The sequence below is a fragment of the Calonectris borealis genome, chromosome 8, assembly GCF_964195595.1.
Source record: "Calonectris borealis chromosome 8, bCalBor7.hap1.2, whole genome shotgun sequence".
Lineage (NCBI taxonomy): Eukaryota > Metazoa > Chordata > Aves > Procellariiformes > Procellariidae > Calonectris > Calonectris borealis.
This window is the reverse complement of record NC_134319.1, coordinates 5,414,402-5,434,045: the sequence shown is the minus strand read 5'-3', so window position 1 is coordinate 5,434,045 and position 19,644 is coordinate 5,414,402. Positions and strand designations below refer to the sequence as shown.

General features: G+C 38.6%; 1 protein-coding gene across 3 annotated transcripts in view; it reads right to left on the bottom strand.

Moving 5' to 3' along the window:
- DAB1 (DAB adaptor protein 1) overlaps window positions 1-19,644 on the bottom strand; it is a 472,530-nt gene that overhangs the window by 106,197 nt on the left and 346,689 nt on the right. For all 3 annotated transcript variants that reach the window (XM_075155691.1, XM_075155690.1, XM_075155692.1), the window contains one exon: window positions 13,976-14,175. In XM_075155691.1, the coding sequence (XP_075011792.1) occupies window positions 13,976-14,042 (67 nt within the window). In that variant the 5' untranslated portion in view covers window positions 14,043-14,175. The remainder of the gene's footprint in view (window positions 1-13,975; window positions 14,176-19,644) is intronic.

Below are 19,644 nucleotides of genomic sequence, written 5' to 3'. Positions count from 1 at the left end.
AAAAAAAAAACACAAACAAAAAACCAAAACCAAACCTCCTCTATGATCTTCATAATCTTTTCAGTATATTGGCAGTTTATGCATTGAATAGAATATGAGGAATTACTGAATTAAGGAATTCCTGCAGAAAGTTTACTAGATTTTCAAATATATGGGATATATATTTACTTTATTTGCTGAAATGATCCTGAAAATGGTTATAAGATAATTTAAAATGAATGAATAATGAAATTAATATAACATCCTAAATGTTTTTAAACACAACAAAGTTTCACTGCTTTCACAAGATCCGACCCCAGGATCCTTGTTGCTCTCTTAAATATCTCCACATTAAAAAAAACCACCCATGAACCTACAAATTAGCATTAAAGCAGGCTTTCAGGTTGCTGGAACTCCTTTCAAGCTATTTTTGAACACCCAAGTTGTGTGTTTCATTAAAGTAAGTGGTCTAGCAGTTAGTGGGACTACTTACACTTGCCTGGTAGGGGAGGACTTGGCCTAAAGAGAAAGAAGATGAACCTGCACTATCCTGGACCTCATTAACGTATGCACATATAGATGAGCTGCAAAGTACGGGCCTTTCCATCATTTTAAATAGAATTAGATGACCTCTAATAAACCTCCTCTTAATATCATTGAAGACTGTTCATCCCTCTCTGTTCTAATGCTGTGGCCATGTTAAGCATCGGTATCTTAACCAACTTCTTCACAACTGCTGCGATCTCAGTCTTTTCTCATCACTTGTTCCTGGTCATCTCTTCTTTGTTCAGAAAATGCTACCAAAATAACCTCTCCTGAATACTGGTCTGACTGCACCCCTCTGAAGCCCTGCACTGATCTCCAGTCATTCAGTCTATTCATTTTAAACTTCTTGTTCCCTTCTTCCAGCTAAGTTTGGCTCAAAAATAAGAACCACATTCAAAATATTCAGATTTTTCCAGTTCTGATATTCTCCAAAAGGAAAAAGGAGCTGCAAAAGCAAACAAAGAAGGAAGAAGGGATGAAGAAAATGGGGAGACACATTCATATGCCAAAGTGGCCCAGGGTAATCACCAGAGCTATAGGACTTCCCCCCAAAATCATGCCCCACAATCAGCACGAAGGTCAAGCTCTTCTCCCGTCCTTGTGAATGGGAGGGATCCCCAACTCCTCTGACACAAAGCTGCTCTTTCTGAAATGTTACCTTGCATCTGAGGAAGTTTCCTTAATAAGGCCTTAGTTGAAAACAATACTTCTCTACAAAAAGTTCCTCTGTTAACATATCTGCTCATTTTGTTCAAAAAATATCCAAGAGTAATTCCTGAACACCTATAGTTTCTATGGCCTTATTTAATTCTCACATGAGCCAATCTGTCTTCCTTTTTTACTTTACTGAAGCACTTTACTGAGTACTTTACTGAAGCACCACTGTCAGCTTGGATATTGTGACTATTTTCTTCTTCCAGTTCCTTTCATGTCCCTATGATGTGACCTTTTGCAAAAGCTATTTATCAGACTGCCTTCTCAAAATCATTCAAATCCTCTTAAAAATAAACAAACAAAACAACCCCTACCCATTGCTAGACTTTTTTTTTTTTTTTAAGTATACATGAAAAGAATTTTTCTAAGCTGTAAAGAACTTGGATCTTCTGGTGCTTCCATCAATACCCGTGTATTCACGTTCCGGTTGGGGTATCATGCAAACAAAGCAGGCAGCTCCATCCTGACTGTCAAGCACAGAAAGCAGCACCAAATGGAGCACATTCTCCGACCACTGTCCTTCCATTCACTGAACAGGGCAAAGGTCTCCAGGAAATAGCGGTATGAGCTCAGCTCATTAAAAACTGTATGAAATTGTATATCCTGAAGGGATGTTAAATTAGGCTTACACAGGCAACTTTGAGTCTGTGCTTCCTTAGAATTTTAGTGCTTAACCTTATAGCCCCAGCATTTCTTTAATGCAATTAAATATAGAGGTATATATATAACATATTACTTTGGTTATAGTTTAGCAAAGAGAAAGAAAACAGGTGAGACAGATAAAGAACTCTGTAGATAGCTTTCATTTTGATTTCTAGTGTCTAGCATTGCCATCTTTTTGTCGTGCTCACAACAGTAGAGACTGTGTTCTTCCACATCCAGTTTTACTGGAAGGGCTAATAACACATTATTTTTAAAGAGACACTTCAGAGTCTGTGCATTTTTTTAAAAAACTGCAATCCATAAACACCCCTACACTAAATATAGCAAACATTAAACACACACAGGTAACCATATCAATATTAAACTTAAGCCATGCCCAAGTACAGAGTACACTCAATTCCCCTGATGCTTTATGTGACTTTGTACATCTGAGTTCAATGTATAACTCATACAGGCAACACAAGGTATAAAAAAAAAAGATTAATTCAGTCAACTACTACTACTGTTTTTGCCTTCCACCTAGTTATCAGCATGCTAGTCCACATTATTGTGACGTGCAAATATTACCCTCTTATTACTTTGATGACAATTTTATATTTTAAAATGAAGTTAATAGCTAACCTCAAAAGACTTAGTATGCTTAATTTCATTTCACTCCCCCAATCATCCTTTTCACTATACAATTTCTCCTCTAACTAAACTAAAAGAATCAGAGGTGTAATTATAGTTCGCAGATTAGCTGTTCAACATTTGCTAGTAGTTAAAATGGGGTAGACATTAAAAGCAAGTTGACTCCAGAGAAAGCTGCTCCTCCCGTTATTTGTAGAAGAGACTGCTGTGAAACATTAATATTTGTGAAGTCAAGGCTAGACTTTCTGTGCTTTTGGACAACTTTTCAGGGCTTTCCCAAAGCAGGACATCCTACCATCCCTGAAATCACTGCCAGAAGGATCTCCCACCTTCCCCAGCTGCATTCATTGAGGTCAGTTATGGGTAAGGTAGGAGGACACAACGCTGTCGCAGGAATCCCTCAGAAGAAATCACCCCCTTCACAGCCAGGACAAAGCACGGAAGGGCAGAGGCTTGCCTGTGCTACACAGCCCCATAGCAGCCTCCCAAAAAACTGACCCACAACCCAGGAGAACACGCATGACTTGAAGTGTGATTCGGTTTGTTCCTGAGGCGCCCTGAGGTTCAGGTGCCAAAAACTGGAGACTGATGTTGGGAGGGACAGCTACTGGACAAACTGGATGTCTAACATCACCTATGGAGAAAACTGTCGAGTGCGTGTGCGTGTGCCCACTAGCAAACTTCATACCTGATCAACCAGAGGGGAGGAACAGGACTGAGCCATCTGTGTTGTTCATGTGTATGTAGGTGCTGTTTCTGATTATGTGGGTGCTGGTAAAAGCTCTGCTCTGTGTGGGGTGATATGTATGGCTGTTTACAGTGTATATGTGTGTGTGCATAGACGCCTATTGGGAATACGTGCTCAGCCTTGCTGCAGCCTGGACCTGGATACACCAAACCGCAGCAGCCCTTGTATCAGGCTGGGAGAGGACAAATCCCCCAGGCCCTGTAGCCCACCAGATTCAATTACCTCTAATGGAAGATTCTGGAAACATGATCGTGTTAACATCTTTGGTTCCACACACACTGATTTTTGTGTTGATGGAGCAACAGCTTGTTTTCTTCCCTAATGCAAGCATCACAAAGCAGTCACAAAGCCCAGAGAGACCAAACACTATTCGCACCTCTGCTTCAAACTTGATCTACTTGGAGCAAGGAAGGGCATTTTCACAACTCGGCAGCCAAATGAGAATTTGCCTTACTTCTCCTATTTTTATTGCTGTTTTGCAGCAATGAGTAATGCTGTCTCCAAGAAATGGAAGTGAAAGCTACTCTGTTCTTGTCAGAATAATAATGGATATTGTGTTGGCAACTGCCCTCCTGCGCTGCACAACAGCGAAAATAAAAGAAATTGGGAAAAGCCAACAGTACTATAGTAAATAAAGTGTGTAAACTCACCTGCCTGCAAATAACTGATAACCTCTATGGTTTGGTGCTTCAGCCTGGGCAACAAGAACAGGATAAACACTGTCTAAATCAGAAGTGAGTCAACTCCACTGATCCTCATCTACGGAGAGAGGTTGTGGGGGAGAGGCACTGGCCTCAGGGAGGGCCAAAGTAGAAAAGTGCGGCGTGCAAGATGTCAAGAGTGCCTCCATACAAGGTTGTCCAGACAGCAACAGACTGAAAGATGGCCTTCTCCAAATCTCAGGTTAGTTCAATGCTGGGATATTAGCTTTGGCCTCACTATTGTTACTAGTAGAAGGAAAGACGTCAATGAGCGCTAAGTATTTGCTCCTTACAGCTTGGGTTCACGTACAGTTTCTATTCACAGAGGCTACACAGATTCAAGCAGGGAAGACTTGTCTTCTTTCATGGTTTAGAAAATGGATCATTTTTGGAAAACGCCTCACTACAGAGCACTAACTGTGAAACATGGTGCAGCTCCTACCGGTGACGAGCCATTAATGTGTGCGTGCTGCTAGACAGAGGCCTCTGCAGCCTGAGCTCTGGGCTAGCGGGAGGCAAAGCAGTTCTGATGTGAATGCTATCTGAATGCAGAATGAGAAGTTATTCAAGACAAGAAAAGGTTTCAGAAGGTGGTCCCTAATGATGGAGGTCTTCAGTGAACAGCTGATGAGTACCAGTAACTGAATGCATTGAATTTGCAGTCTTTCTGAACTTCATAAAGGACCCTATATTTTTTTAAGCAGCAAGTGCTCTTAATACTATCAGGGAAAGAATATTTTTGTCACTTAAAAAAAAGTGACTTAACAGGATCATAGGTTCATAAACCATCAGTCTACCATCCAGCTGTTCATGATTTTAACATTATAGGAACCAGGAAACTAGCAACAGAAACCACTATGGCAGGTGAACAGGACAAGAAAAACTCTCGAGGTACACAGCATGAGGACTACCCTGGGCGGTTTTGGTACGATTATTGTACGCCCCACCACTCTGCTCTCAGGACACAGGCTTCCCACAATTTCACAGGGGCCAGGACCCACTTACAGAAGCTGGTCTGACCCTGGGCAATGTCTCCACATTCGCTACTCAGCTCTGTCAGGGCTTCCTCCACTGTCACCCTCCAGAGAGGCACATCCTTTGTATCCAAAACCTATTTCATGTAGGACTCCAGGATTCTACACACATATTTTGGGGTATATCCCTGGGAGAGCAAAGGTACTAAAAAGTACTCTTACTTCTCCTTTTTGGAAAAAACAAAAGCGTTCAGTCATCTTTGGCATTGGTTGCTAGTTTCTTGTAGCTCACATTGCAGGGGACCTTGATTCTTTTTCATACTCACTATGCCTGCTCAAAATCCATAGATAGACGTTAAGATCTGATCTGGCACTTGCACTAAAATACACATTGAAAGAAAAGAATTGTAAAAAAAAAAATTAATTAAATGCATATAATACACCTACCCATGATTTCACTATGAATTGGCCTAGTTTAAAAAAACGAAAAAATTATTTTGCTTTTTTTTCCAGCCCTTTGTTTTCATACAAAAGACCCACACAAACACATTTAGTTAAACAAACTAAATATATTGTCTCATCTGCAAAACCAACCAACTGTAAAAGCAGAGAAATGCATTTTATCCTGTCTTTACACTAACACTAGCTATTATATATAACAATGTTTAGTTAAAAATAATACAAATAATATGTAATTATTTCTGAGGACACGTTTATCTCTAAGAGGAATTCATTTTCAAGAGGAATGTCATACTTAAACATATTCATCCACTGTGCCGTTGGACAACTCAAATATATTACATACTATATTACCTTTATTCTGGATGGCCAATAATGTCAATATTGATTCTATAGCCAGAGCACATCATCTCCAAGGATCACAGCCACATCTTTTTTTTACTCCTGAGGAGCACAGTGAATGTCTGGGCCTGACATATTTATCACAGGGAGTCTGAGCCTATTACGTGGCCAAATTCACTATATATTTCTTTGAGCTCTTAAAGAGGAATATGCCATAAGGCATGAATGAAGGGCTGAAAATTCAGCCATAGTATATTTCAATAGGCTACCAATTTTGTGGGCAAGTTTTTGTTAACAGTAAGTGGTCAGTGTTCAAAAAGTCTATGACATTAAAGATTAAGGACCCAGTTATTTTTCAGCTAAAGTTTTTGTTACTAATTTACTAAGACATTTAGCTAAACACTTCTGTTTCTGGCTGCTTAAATACACAAACCAAAACCTGCGTGTTTCCTTTAACTCGTATGTTGCTCCACGCTTTTTTCTTCACAAGTTGACTAATGAAATTACTGTGATATCATTACTGAGAGACCAAGACATATTGGTTAGAGCACAAATTAAGAAACAGGACCCTCAGACTATATATCAATCTGTGCCCTGATTTGTGGTAATCTTAGGAAGTAATTGAGAGATCAGCACTGGCTTTTGATGCAAAGATCTAACCACCTTTGAAAACAATTTACATTTCCCCCATATGTACACAGGTCATGAAAGCTCATTACTTCCCATAAATTATGGGAATATATTATATAATATAATAATATATATTATATACAATAATAATATAATAATATTATATAATATTATATAAGTTTTGAGGATTTTTCCCTAGTAATATGAAAATGTATACAATGCAATAATGTGGATGTTAATGCTAAGCGTTATCCGTTTATTTCAGGGAAAACTGGTAAGCAGTTTAATGCTTCCAAGATTGCTGGGATCAAGCTCAATTTCCAGATTTACTTGCCTTTGATTTCCCTTCAGCAAAATGGGAGCACTTACCAATACAGCTGATACCGCTAACCTGTACTTTACCGTGAGTAACACTTTGATGTATTTTATTATTACTTGCAGAATTTCCCACAACGTCAATGGAAAAGGCAAAATGCACGTAATGCAACACGCTGACAGAACTGTCATTCATTAATATTTATTAGGCAAGCAAATATCTTTGGATGAAGAATGATATAAAACATTATCATCATCAACATACTTGTGCCTGCAGAACATTTCTATGTGAGCCATATTAGGAAACTTCCACTAATCCAAACCTCTAGAGGCATTTTAGCTACTGAGTGAATTAAGGCACTCCTGCTCAGTTACATTCATTACATGACAGAATTTTCTTCCCTGAACTCTCTAAACAAAACTTTTTGTTCATAAATGTCCTAATACAAACTTCACTGGGAGTCTTTTCAATGACTGCAAGTAGAAAAAAAGTTTCCCTGAATATTACTTTATTTGCCTGTTCGGAGGTTCTACCTCCTTACCAGCCCCAGCCCCTCACTTTCTCCATATTTCAACCAAATCTCAGACGTAGTTGAACACTGTAAGTGGATGAAGCCAGAAACAATGTACAGCACAGGCTGAACTGGATGCATAGGTGATCCTCACTGCCAGCAGATTTCCTAATGCACACCCAGCTTTGGAGCACAGTAACACCCACCTGTATTTAATGACTGTTACATGAGTCAAATCCTCCGTGGAACACGCGTTGCATTAAGCTCCTAATTACTAGTTTCAACTGAAATGCTTTGACGACTGTTAAAACATTGAGAAATGATAACATAACAGAAGCTCTCAGGAAATGTTATTCTTAACACTCAAGAGATTATCGATTCCTCTACTGAGGAGCAGCAAAGTAACAGAGCTCCACCCTTAACTTAGGCAGACCTTTCTCTCAATTAAAAAACATTTTAACCACAACAAGAGACAACATCCATCACCTCCAAAGAATGCTTCAGTTAACACAACCGTGGACCCCCTTTGGTTGAACGCGGTATTTAAAACGGAATTCATGAGCTCTCTAATTTATGATAGGTTATTGGATAACTCTTGTTAATTATAGCTACACAATGTCAAAATTAATGATTTTCCCACCCTCTTTTAACTTGAGAATGAATTCATAACTTATATCAAGACTCAAAAGATGTGCAATTAATATTGTCAGTAACCACTTCACAAAAGAGATTTGTTAAAGGCAGGCATGTGGACTCAATTAGTGTATCAATTACTGTTGCTGTTACTTGATCTATAAATTATTGAAAAACTCATAAGTACTGCAAGGAAACAAAGCAAATCCAATCCCTGTCAATGAAATAAGCTCCTGACTGTGCCCTCCTTTCATTACTCTTTAGATCAAATTTGAATTTTGCTGGATTCCATGAATCTTAGCTACGTAATCAGAAAAATAAATGAACCTAAACCAATCTGACAACTTGAAATGCCTCATTACAGTGATGATGCTTTAATTGTTGTTAGCTGATTGTAATGTAAAAAAAGTTCAATAATAATAATTTTAAAATAATTTTAAAAAATCAACCATCATTGTTCATAACACTTACTAATTTAAACTGAAGTTCCAATCCGGAAATGAACCTGTAAAAACTGCATCAAGATTTCTATGTATCAGCAAAATTGCAACTTTCACATCGACCAGAAACCTCCATCCCACTCTCAAATTTAGCAATGATTACTCCAAAGATTAGATTCAAATGAGGTCTAAGAAACCCGAAACAGGACTTGGGTAGCATTAGGCACCTATAATAAAAACTGAAAATGACAAAACACAACCTTGTTTAAAGGCTGCTTATCCCCAAAGGCTTTTAAACTACCTAGGTACCTCCTGTTTGATCTTAGTATGACTAGGGTTTTGCTTCTGGGGATGCAAAGGTTTTCCTCTAGATAGTTAGACAGACTCCACTCTCTCATTAGAGTTTAAAAGACCCAGGAAATAGATGTGACTCTGCCAGAGGCCCAATCTGATATACGTGAATGGTCCCGGAGCCACTGCACTCCTTTTATTTAGTAGTCAGACCATTAAAATGGGACACTGAAGCTTTTTGCCATCCTGATCGCAAAAGGATCAAACTCGCATGTTCTGCCACCAAGAAAGCACTGCCAGGCAACACCCTCTGCTCTGCTCTGCCCTTACCTGGCATTAAACAGCTCCCTGAGCGGAGTCCGCTCTCACTCTCCCTCCTCAAGTACAGCTTCAGAACTTGTATGTTCATTCAGTCAAAACAAAGTGCCCAACTCATGGCTGTGAGAAGGCATCTAGCTCTGGTAGAGACACAGCACATCACACCCCCTCTAGATTCCACGTTCCTACTGGCTAGTTACGGCAATCTCCGGCTTGGCGGTCTGCCTACCATGAAATCTGTTTCCAAATGCCACGTGCTTCCCATGCATTGCAGTGGAAACCTATTAAATAAGGGAATTTCACCCATGGGGATCCTTAGCATCAAAGATCGTTATGCTGATTGTCAACATCCCTGAGCTGCTCTTTGGATCTTGCTTCCATTTTTGAAAGTCACTGTCATTTTGAAAATTGACTCAAAAATCTTACTACAGATTCCATTTAGGGGATATAATGAGAGATGATTTTGCAAAAAATCCTAAGCTTCAAATAGAATAATTACAGAATTTAAATGCCAGAGGAAGAAACCAAATCCCTAGAAAAGTCTCCTGGCCTCCCCCAAGCAGATGCAGATCTGCCTTCAAATTTGGTAGCCTGGCTCACTTCTTTACTGACCTCCCATTTCAGTTTTCCTGTTTAAGTTAATTTTGCAAGAAGGGATTTTCCAAGGCAGTTATCAGTGTGGATTCAACAACAATGCAACACATTTCCCCCAAAGAGGTTTCTAAATCAATTTTAATTCCGATAGGCTCAAGTAAATGTTTTCAATTTGATTCAATAATCCATACACACCTAGAAATGTCTTTTCCCCCATGTACTACAAGACAAACATGGTTTATGGTTCTAAAAACTCTGGCTAATAAAATTCTAATTTCCTATCCTGAATGGTACAAACACTTAATGTTTATTCACCTTTCAATGAACCAGATGACATAAACAAATGAAATAAAATCAGCCTTTAAGGGCATTATTTCAATCATTAATTCTCTAAATGCTTCTTAAAGAACACATGATTTTTGGCAAACTCACCAGAAAGAAAAAAAAAAAAAAAAAAATCACCGAAAAAAGTCCTAGAACAGAGCTTTCTAAATCTCCTGAGAATTCTGCATGATTTCCTTTTAGAGAGCAATATGAAACCTCTTCAGGATGTCTTTTAAAATTTGAGCAAGATCTCAAAAAAGGTAATTACAGCACAGTTACTAGTAGGTATCAGTCAAGGGTGGCATGAAGATTAGGGCTGGAGGTGGGGGATGGCAGAAATATAATCTCCTCTAATAGCATCTAGTGTGCTGTAAGCTCGTAAGATGGAGTAAGTGTAGAAAGGAGGGCAGTGGAGGTCAGGGTGAAAACACAGGTCCTCAACTGGTAAGCATCTTCACAGTACATGGAACAAAAAGCAAGAATCTGGAGAGGAAGGGAGGTGCTTGGCTCACCTCCGTTTTCATAACTATGTCTTCAAGTCTTTAAAACTCCTACCCTGTGCTGGGAGTATGACCAGGTAGCATTTCTAGAGATCACTGAATTCTGGATCCATTAGATCAATATTGACTGAAAAAAATGCGAAAATAGCACTTGATTTTTAATAGCCTATTTTTAAGATTATCCAGGGTGATAATGTTAACACAGAAAATTACAATTTGATATTATCATGTTAATATTGAACTTACCTACTGTACATTAGTGTTTCGCAACTGCGATTCTACTGAAATAGCAGCTTCTGAGACGATTTCATATGGAAGTTCTCGTCCTAACTGTAGTAATAATCCTTCAGTGTTTAGAACAGAATACTGTCTTACAAACCAGCTCTGATGACAACGGAGAGAGACCAAAGAGTTGACTATGTCTAGAAAGCTTATGGCTGTAGAAACACTGTGCCTAATGAGAAATGTTTTAAATAATCTCTTGTGAGAGAATTGCTTTGCATATGACTACAAGAAGAGGTAAGTATTCCCAACACATAAATGAAATATTTGGTAAGATCTGTAACTCTGCAGGAGCATTAATGCCATGTGCCCCATCTGCAGCAGAAATCAAACTACTTCCCTGTCACCAAAAAATCAGTAATCTATGCAATAGAGTCTAAAAGCAATTATAAGAAACCATAAAAGATCTTCAAACACACATTCTACCCTGCTGCAGGGAGTTAGTCCACGCCAGTAGCAGGACTTTGCATTCGCCCTCATTGAATATCATGAGACGACTCCTGGACCTTTCCTCTAACCTGTCCAGGTTATTAAATTGTTTGTTTAACTAATGATGTTACAGTGCCTTAACTCAAGATAGGCACTATGCCACAAGCGTACAAGTCGCATCATCTGAATAACCACCATTTTATTTTGAGCCATTCTACTTCAGTAAGAACAGCAGCTTGCATTTATCATGGAACATTTTATCATGTTTTATATTCATATACCTTACAAATCTTAGGAATTAAGCTTTGTATTATTTCAACATTTCAAATACAAAACACTGCCTTACTATATCCTTACACAGATACAGAGAAATTTAAAGATTTAGCTGACGCTACACAGAAGACTTATGCTGAGATCAGGAAAGAACCCATGCTCTAACTCCATACTAATCCTTATCCCCAGATCTTCAGCATGGGATACACGTCTTGGACAGTCGTTCCATTAAAAAGTTATTATCAAACTTACTGCTCTTTCTCAGCGCAGTACTGTGAACTGCAGGTGATAGGAGAACCAGCAGAACAGTAGATAATACAGCAAAAGAGGCTCCTCCCTGCTCTGGGTGGAAATGGTTGCGTGGCTCTTGCAGAAGCACAACAAAACCTGATTCACTGGAAATACACTGCAGCTGAAATTTCTGTTTATGAAGCAATGACTAATTTCTTGGGAATACTCAGTTTCATTGCATAATCAAATTAATTAATTAGTACCATTAGAAACTTCATGTTAGTACTTGCTACCTGTCACTGCTCGCAGTTAATGAACTTGGGAAAAAAAGAAGAAAAAAAAATTCCCTGTTTTTCACATGTCCATCATTCACACTACACAGGGAAGGGCTCATTTGTTGAAATATACGCAAATACATACAATTCAATGACAAGTAAATGAGCACACCAAGCTTCTTTTGACTTTCGTTATGTGGGATTTGAATAGCAAACACTGTCTGAATTGTGTACCTTGTCTGTATAAAGCATTCACTATACCGCGAGGGCTTCGGATGGCTGGATGTGATCGGATGCACTCAGACTTGCACATACAATACAGAACAAGATTAATTCTGGAGATGGGCTACTGCCGTACACTGTTCCTTCCAGTTCCTCGGATACTTGTACATGGTGCAGGGAGCTCTGATCGCTGCCACAGAACATATTTTATACTTCTCAGCAGTAATTCTCAGAATTTCCATTTGGGGGATAAAAGCAGATTTTGTGCAGAGAAGCATTCAGTTATTATGATTTATGAAAATATTTTTAGAAGTTGGATGCCGAATATTATATTAGCATAAACATCAAGTTCCTAAAACAGTAGTTCGCTGTTTTCAAAGAGTTTCACCCTCCGGCAGAAGAAATAACATAGGAGACACACATCAAAAAGATGTTATCCGTATTGCAAAGAACTGACATTTTTTAATTTCCTGCCCAAAAATACTGAATGATCATACAACCAAACCATCTTTACTTTCTTTACTTGCCTTGAACATCTCTCTTGAGTCACATTCTCATTTACATCAAAGTTCCCCTGGTTTTGCCTTTCCAAACTACAGCTTTTTTATCTTAAATGAATCATTTTTTCCTTGTGAGTTTAGGCCTAAAGTAGTCATAAAGATTCTAAACCATCTTCCCAAACAAACACTTAAAATGTTCAATTGCTGTGTTTCTTTCTAAAAACGCTAATATAAAGATTTCTGATACAAAAGCTATAGCAAACACAAGGCCTTAATTACAGGTTTGGTAGAATCGCTGCAGTTAAAGTTATAGCTGCCCAGAAGTTGAACAAGTTAGTTATCAGATATCTAAGATGGGTAAAATTTGCGAAACACACATATGAGCAAAGATGAGAAATTTTTTTGTCTTAAAAATTTGTAAAAAGTCCTCGGAAGTAAATGGCTAAATTACACACCCATGAAAAGAAACAGAATGACAAACTGAAAAGCTCACATGAAAGTTCAAATCTTGCCGCCTCAAGTATTAAAACTATTAAGTACTATTTTTTATGTTTTACTTTTTTATTTTATTTGCACAATTCATATTAAAGCTGTTTTCAATCTCAATTTCATTATCTGTACAGGTTTTTTAAAAAAAAAAAAAAAAAATCAAAGACGGCCACATGGAACAACATAAATTACCACTACAATTCAAGGTCTTGGCCTCCAAGTTCATCAGTACTTAAACCCATAAGCAATAAAAATACTAATAAAAATCTAAGGATAAAAATTCCTACTAAAAATCTTTCTGTACTCTTATTCAGAAGCATCAAATTCGTATCGTCCCATTTCTCATGCTTATCAGTCTGAAGAACTGTCCTACAATCTGATGCAAAATTGTAAATATAAATATGAACTTATCCAACCATGCATTTATTTACAGCTTCTCCCTAATTTTGAGTTTTCCTCCTCCTTGTTCATATTTCCTTTACCAGATTACAATTAATCTCTCTATAGATTGCTACTGAGTTACCTCATGCAGTGTCAGTAAGATTCAACCTCCAGTAACAGAAAGTGCACTTAAGCTCCGGTTAGTTCAAAACAAAGCACAAACAAAGCCTTTAGAAGAAAATGAGTTTATCAACAGAGGGAAAAAAGTTATCTTTTGCAAAGAGTAATTTTTAAAATTGTATTTCCATTTGTGAAACAATTGCAATATACATATCGAGTAAAAATTAATGAACTGTAATACATAAGTTCTGTCTTAGATTTTAAATATATTTCAATAAGATATATCTTTAATGTCAGAGAATCAAATCCCATGCTCCCATACCAGACTTCCACCAAATTAACAAATTTTACTTTCACTGAGTGCACAGATAACAGAAGAATCACAGGTGCATAAAAGGTGGCTGATGTAGGAGCTATTAAAGTACAAAATACATACAAATAAAGACAAATGAGGCACTACCTTTCTTTTTGGAGTCTTTCTTTGTGCTGGTTTTAACAGCCACTTGAAGTTCTGTCTCAGTTGACATCCTATATCCTTAGTCCTCTTCACACAGATCCAGGATCTCGGTCAGGCTCATTTAGAACGTCTCTCCAAGAGAATAATTTAGCCTTTCAGATACTATAATTCAAACAGTTCATCTCATTCACTCCTCTTGAGTGCTGTTAAAGAAGGAAACAAAAAGTAATGGTCATTTTCTCAGTTTAAAACATTTTTTAAAAACAAAAGAAAAGGCAAGCCATTGCAAGCTTACTGAGGAAGAAACCTATGAAGTTCTCCATCTACAGAGTCAATTGCCCACAATTTTAGATGCTTTGGTGTATCTGAGATGTCCTCACAGGCTAGAGACACCACACAAGGTGGACAGAAGACCTGTACTTCTGGACCAGCAGCTGGAGGACAAAGACTACGATCCGGGAAGTAGCTGGAAATGTCACCAAAAGCAAAAAATTCTGCAAGGACTCAATTCTTAAATGCAACAATTCCAAGGTAAAAACATATTGCCAGATAGTAAGTTCAGCTTTTTACTCCTCAAATGCTCTTTCAATGCTTTCGTTCTCCTACTTGAACAAAGACAAATGAAAAATATATTCATTACTCACACTCAGAACACCATACTTTGCCACTCCTCTTGCTTATGATAACGTTTCCAGTATAAAAGAATCTGCCTCCATGTAAACAAAGCTGTAATTCTTAATGCCCATCTAGTAATTTTTCTTGCAAAGAACTCCGAAAATACAGTTAAACCTTACAATTTCCACAAAATACAAATGGGATAGGGAGCAAAAAGCTAAGACTTAGGGAGCAAGCTACAGCTTTACATAACATGCATTTGTTGGGGAGATACACAGATGCACGGCAGTGACTGCAGAAATGTGCTGGAGCAGTATGAGGGAGGCAGGTTGTAAGGCTGCAAGTAGGACTGGGGATGTATGGGCTGTGGAGGCTAAGAATACACAAAAAATAAACAATCAAGCAAAGAATAAACCATACTTATTGCTGGTCCCTCTTGCTTTGAAGGATGAGCCATCTACTTCAGCCAGTCTGTCGAGGGCAGAGGACCATACTGTCCTGAAGCCATTTGTTATGATGTTCCCTCACCAACTGCATCTTCTTACTGCTCTTTCTTTTTGTGAAAAAGTTCTCATTATTAGCACAATTACAGTGTAGTCCATCTGGCCTGTCTGAACAGCTGCCCAGTTATTAAATAAGCATTTAATAAAGAAATTAACCCAGCATATCAGCTGGTTAGCTGGCCAGAGATTAACTACAGTTATAGTTATTTACTAATGTCCCCTCTCTGTAATTTAAGAAAGTAATACACTGCAAACATTGAAATAGTTTTGACAGTTTAAATCACTTTTCACAGAAGGGCTGTGAATCCCTTCAAATCCAGGCTTTTTTAACATTTTAAAATGCTTCAGTAACGTTACACTGCCATGCACCGTCTGAAGTGATTTAATATTGCTGAAGTGTGTCAGGGGCTTTCTTTAATAAGCTCTTCAAATCTGTATACGTAATATAGAATATTCAAAGATAGCTTTTCAAAGTCTGCTGAACTGATTTTGAAATACAAAATTCCCTGTTCCTCCTCTATGGAGTCTGTGTAAGTGCTGCATAGCAAAAAGGAGGAAAAATGAAGCAACATACAAATCAAAGTCACAGTGCTTGCTAAATACACCTTCTTGGAACACCTGAATAAACTAAAAGCATTTTGATTAACATTCTTAGTTAAGAAAACAGTAGAAAAGGACACAGCAAATGAAGGTTGATCACAGAGAGAAAAGGAGTAAGATAACAGCCCCAAAACTGACAATCTTCCAGGCTCTGAAGCGCTCTATGGACAGGTCCATGGACAGGGAGATGTCTCTCCCCCAAACACGGTCACGGTGGGACACCACGTGCAGTGACCACTGGCCCCGGCACAGATCAATGCATGCCCTGTGCTGCGAGGGAACCGCCTCACCCTCTCGTCGACAGGGTCCCTCTTAACTTACGCTTGAAATCCCCCCAGCAAACAGGGAGAAAAGCGCTGCAGAGAACAGATGTCCCTCGCAACCCCCATCTCCTTCCCTTCCCCTGCACACAACCCAATTTAATAATATTTAGTTTTACAGCACAGTAGGGATGCATCAGTCTTTACAGCTCAATGGCACTTACTTAAAGCACCTCTCAAGTCACAGCTCGATTGACAGTTTATTTTTCTAGAATTTGAATTTATATTTACCTAAAGGTTAACTGCTTAACTTTACAAGAAGCACTAACATGAACCACTTAACGAAAGGAAAATATTTATAATAGGTCCATTTATAAAAAAAAACCAAAACAAAGAAAAAAATTAAAAAGAAATACAAAACACCCCCAGGGTCAAGAGTTAAGCAAGTTTTAATGTCTTAGAAGACTCTTGTGGGTACAAAGCATCAAGAATGTCATGTCCTGTTTTCAGTTATCCTGTTGAAAGTAGCTGACATAGTAGCATCTGAATGGCACTGAATATTTTAAAATAACAACATATGACTGCTATCTCATTTGAAACTCTCCAGAAAAGCTATATCCCCTCGAGGCTATCCCACTGAGTAATATTTTTTAAAATAAATGCATATCTATTTTTGGACAGGTTCACATATTGATTTACTTTAAAACCTAATCAGGTCATACTCTCGCAGGCTCATAGATCCTTGAATAAAGTAATAGGTATCTTTGTAAAGGCACACATAAACATTTGTCAGACGCAAGCTATAGTTCAAACTGATTTTGCTACAGAGACAATTCCTCCAAAAGTATAGGTCTTTATGTAAGCCACATTAGTAAACTTTCATACACTGTCTGTATTTCAGCTGTTTATTACCTAGATGAGAATGGCAGCCAGTCTGCTCTTCACCGCAACAGCTTTTATTGTCTCCTCCAATCTAGGTCACTGTTGTTAAATACTACGGTCTTCCAACTGTGGGAAATACTGCAGCATGTGTTTTATCAATGAGATGCTATTTTCTTTGATCAGTTCTGCCACATTTCTCTCCCTGCTCTACAGACAAAATTTTGTTAGCTGCATTTAAAAAAAAAAAAAAACATCATCTTACACGTATCCACTCTAACAATCTTCTTGTGTGCCTTGTTACTGTTCCAGCTATTACAATGTTACGTGCATGCCTCAGCTTTTCCTAAAGAGGATTCAGAGCTCTTCGTTTTAACAAAATACTGACATTTTCTGTTCCCTTATTAAGTGCTACAGCAGGAACACAATCAGCGCATTCTGGAATTAACTGGCTTTTAATTCCAAGAGAAGTCTTAAGCCTGCATTCTGTATTACTCCTACGCCGGCATAAAACCTAAAGCCTTAGTGAAGAAGTATTTTTGTAAATTCACTTTGCAGTTAGGATTAACACAGGTTGGACCTTTTATGCACAGGGAAATTAGTCACATGCTCCACCCGCCCCCCCCCCACGCATCTGTAAAACAATGAGTTCTGTCAAATCATTTGTCTTTTCAACCGTGCTTGAGCGAGCTCATGAAGGGCTATTAGGCGACTTCCCCTGGACCGAGTTATGAAGGAGGTCAGACAAGATGATCATAATACTTCCCCTCTGGCTTTAAAATACATGAATTTATCAATTTTCTTCAGGGCTTCAAAACTTAAGAAGTTCCCTCCCCTGAGACCAGTTTCCATCTGCTTATGTAAAGGAAAAGCAGTCTTAGAAAGGATTTGTAACTAAGCCCCGGCATTCCCCAAGTATTTAAGTTCTCCACAGCCCCCAAGTGGGATTTGACAAGAGGATGGTACCTCCCAAACCCTGGTTTGACAAAACAAAAACCATGCTACCATCCTTAGCTCTTGCTTTTATACCTCTGAAGTCTTGCAATTCATTTCCTTTCCTCCAAAGCACCCAATATAATCATCTGTAAGGGAACATTGACGCCCATGATTTTGCAAGTGTTAAACAAAGCCCAAACATATTAAAAGGGCAAAATATAAGTGACAAAACTGTTTTAAAAGTGCTGTGATCCTGGAAAACTGAAAACAGTTCAAGCGCGAAGGACCGCTATCCAGGGAGAAGAATGTTACTCATCAACTTCTCATCTGACCATGAAGCCCGACACAGAGAACTTCAGTGGGACCGCACACAAAAAGACAGTGGAAAAACCCATCCTTGCCAGCAGTGCCCTTCATACCCTCCAGAGAGAGGAGGCCATGAAATCCTTTGGAGCTACTCACACTATTTTGTACTCATCAGCTCATTTCCCTAATGGTCAGGTCTTGCGAACATCCTGCGGGAAGCTACTTGGTATCTGAGTATTCATCTTTTACAGAAGGCACTACACTAATTCCAAACTGAAACCCAAGGGGCTGGTCCAAAACCCACTGATATATTTCAGTTAATAAGGCCTGTAGTAAGAACCAGAAAATGAGGAAGATGAGGTAAAAGAAGGAGCTTAAGATACTGACGCAGAGGAGAAAATGAGGAGGAAAAGACAAGCAAACAGGAGAAGATGTCTCTGCAGATACTTCATTAAAGCAAATTCTGTAACAACGTGTTTAGCAGCAAAATCTAAGCCAGCTCATGCATTAAAATTCTGCGCAGCCTGCAAAAGAAAACAATCTCCGTTAGACTGTTGCATGGGCCCAGTCTCTTCTCTAGTTTTGTCATTTGCCCAGAGAACAGCATAATAAACTGCTTCTAGTGACAAAGTCAAATGACACTCTGTCATGGCATGGCACGTCAATCACTGCTCTTTCCTGCAATTTCTTTACTGGTATTTCTGTAGCCCGTAAAGGTAAAAGGAAGCTTACTGTTCATGCGCACAAACTGAGATCCTACCCAAAAATTCATTCCCTCAGCAGACGCACGGAAAGCCAAGTGCCCGGTTTAGCTCCTCAAATCTCCCCTTGCAAACTGCAAAGGCTCCTCTGAAACCCAGCACCCTGCTTCTTCCTCCTACTACCTCCCTAAGTTACACAGCTTGCAAAGACTCACAACCACCTCCATACTTCATAGTTGGTTTTCTTTGCTCTAAAATGAGCAAGTAGTCCCCTCCACCTCTAATTTTCTATATATAAAGATGAAGGGAGGAGATTTATGTGCTTTATTATGCTGTCTGTACTATGTCTGTAGTGAGATACCAGACCAATACTTCCTGATTAACCCTTTTTAATTCTTTCGACACTAGAAAACTACTTGGTACTCAAACCGTAACATTTAATTTCCTGTTTGATATAGTTCCTATTTGTTTAGTTGTGTTTATAAAATACTTACTTCCTGAAAACAAGCAGCTTGCTTTTAAAAAAACTACATGTAACCAAGGCCAATAACACATTTTATTGAATCTATTGTGGTTTACAATATGCTTCATTATTCTATCTCTAGGGCATCTTTCAGGCATGCTACCCAGTTCCTCAGATGGTGTAAATAGCACCATTGAAGCTGATTTACCACTAGAAGAGCATCTTGCCAAAAAATTGACCTATAAAATACTTCCAAAGTAATATGTTTATTAGTATTCCAATGACAGCAGGAATAATTACTAAAATTCCTCCTGGAAATCACTCCATGTAGTGGCGAATACTACACTCCACCTCACCAATTATTCACCAGAAGTGCTGTGAATTTTCTACTCGCTAGAAAATGCTGACT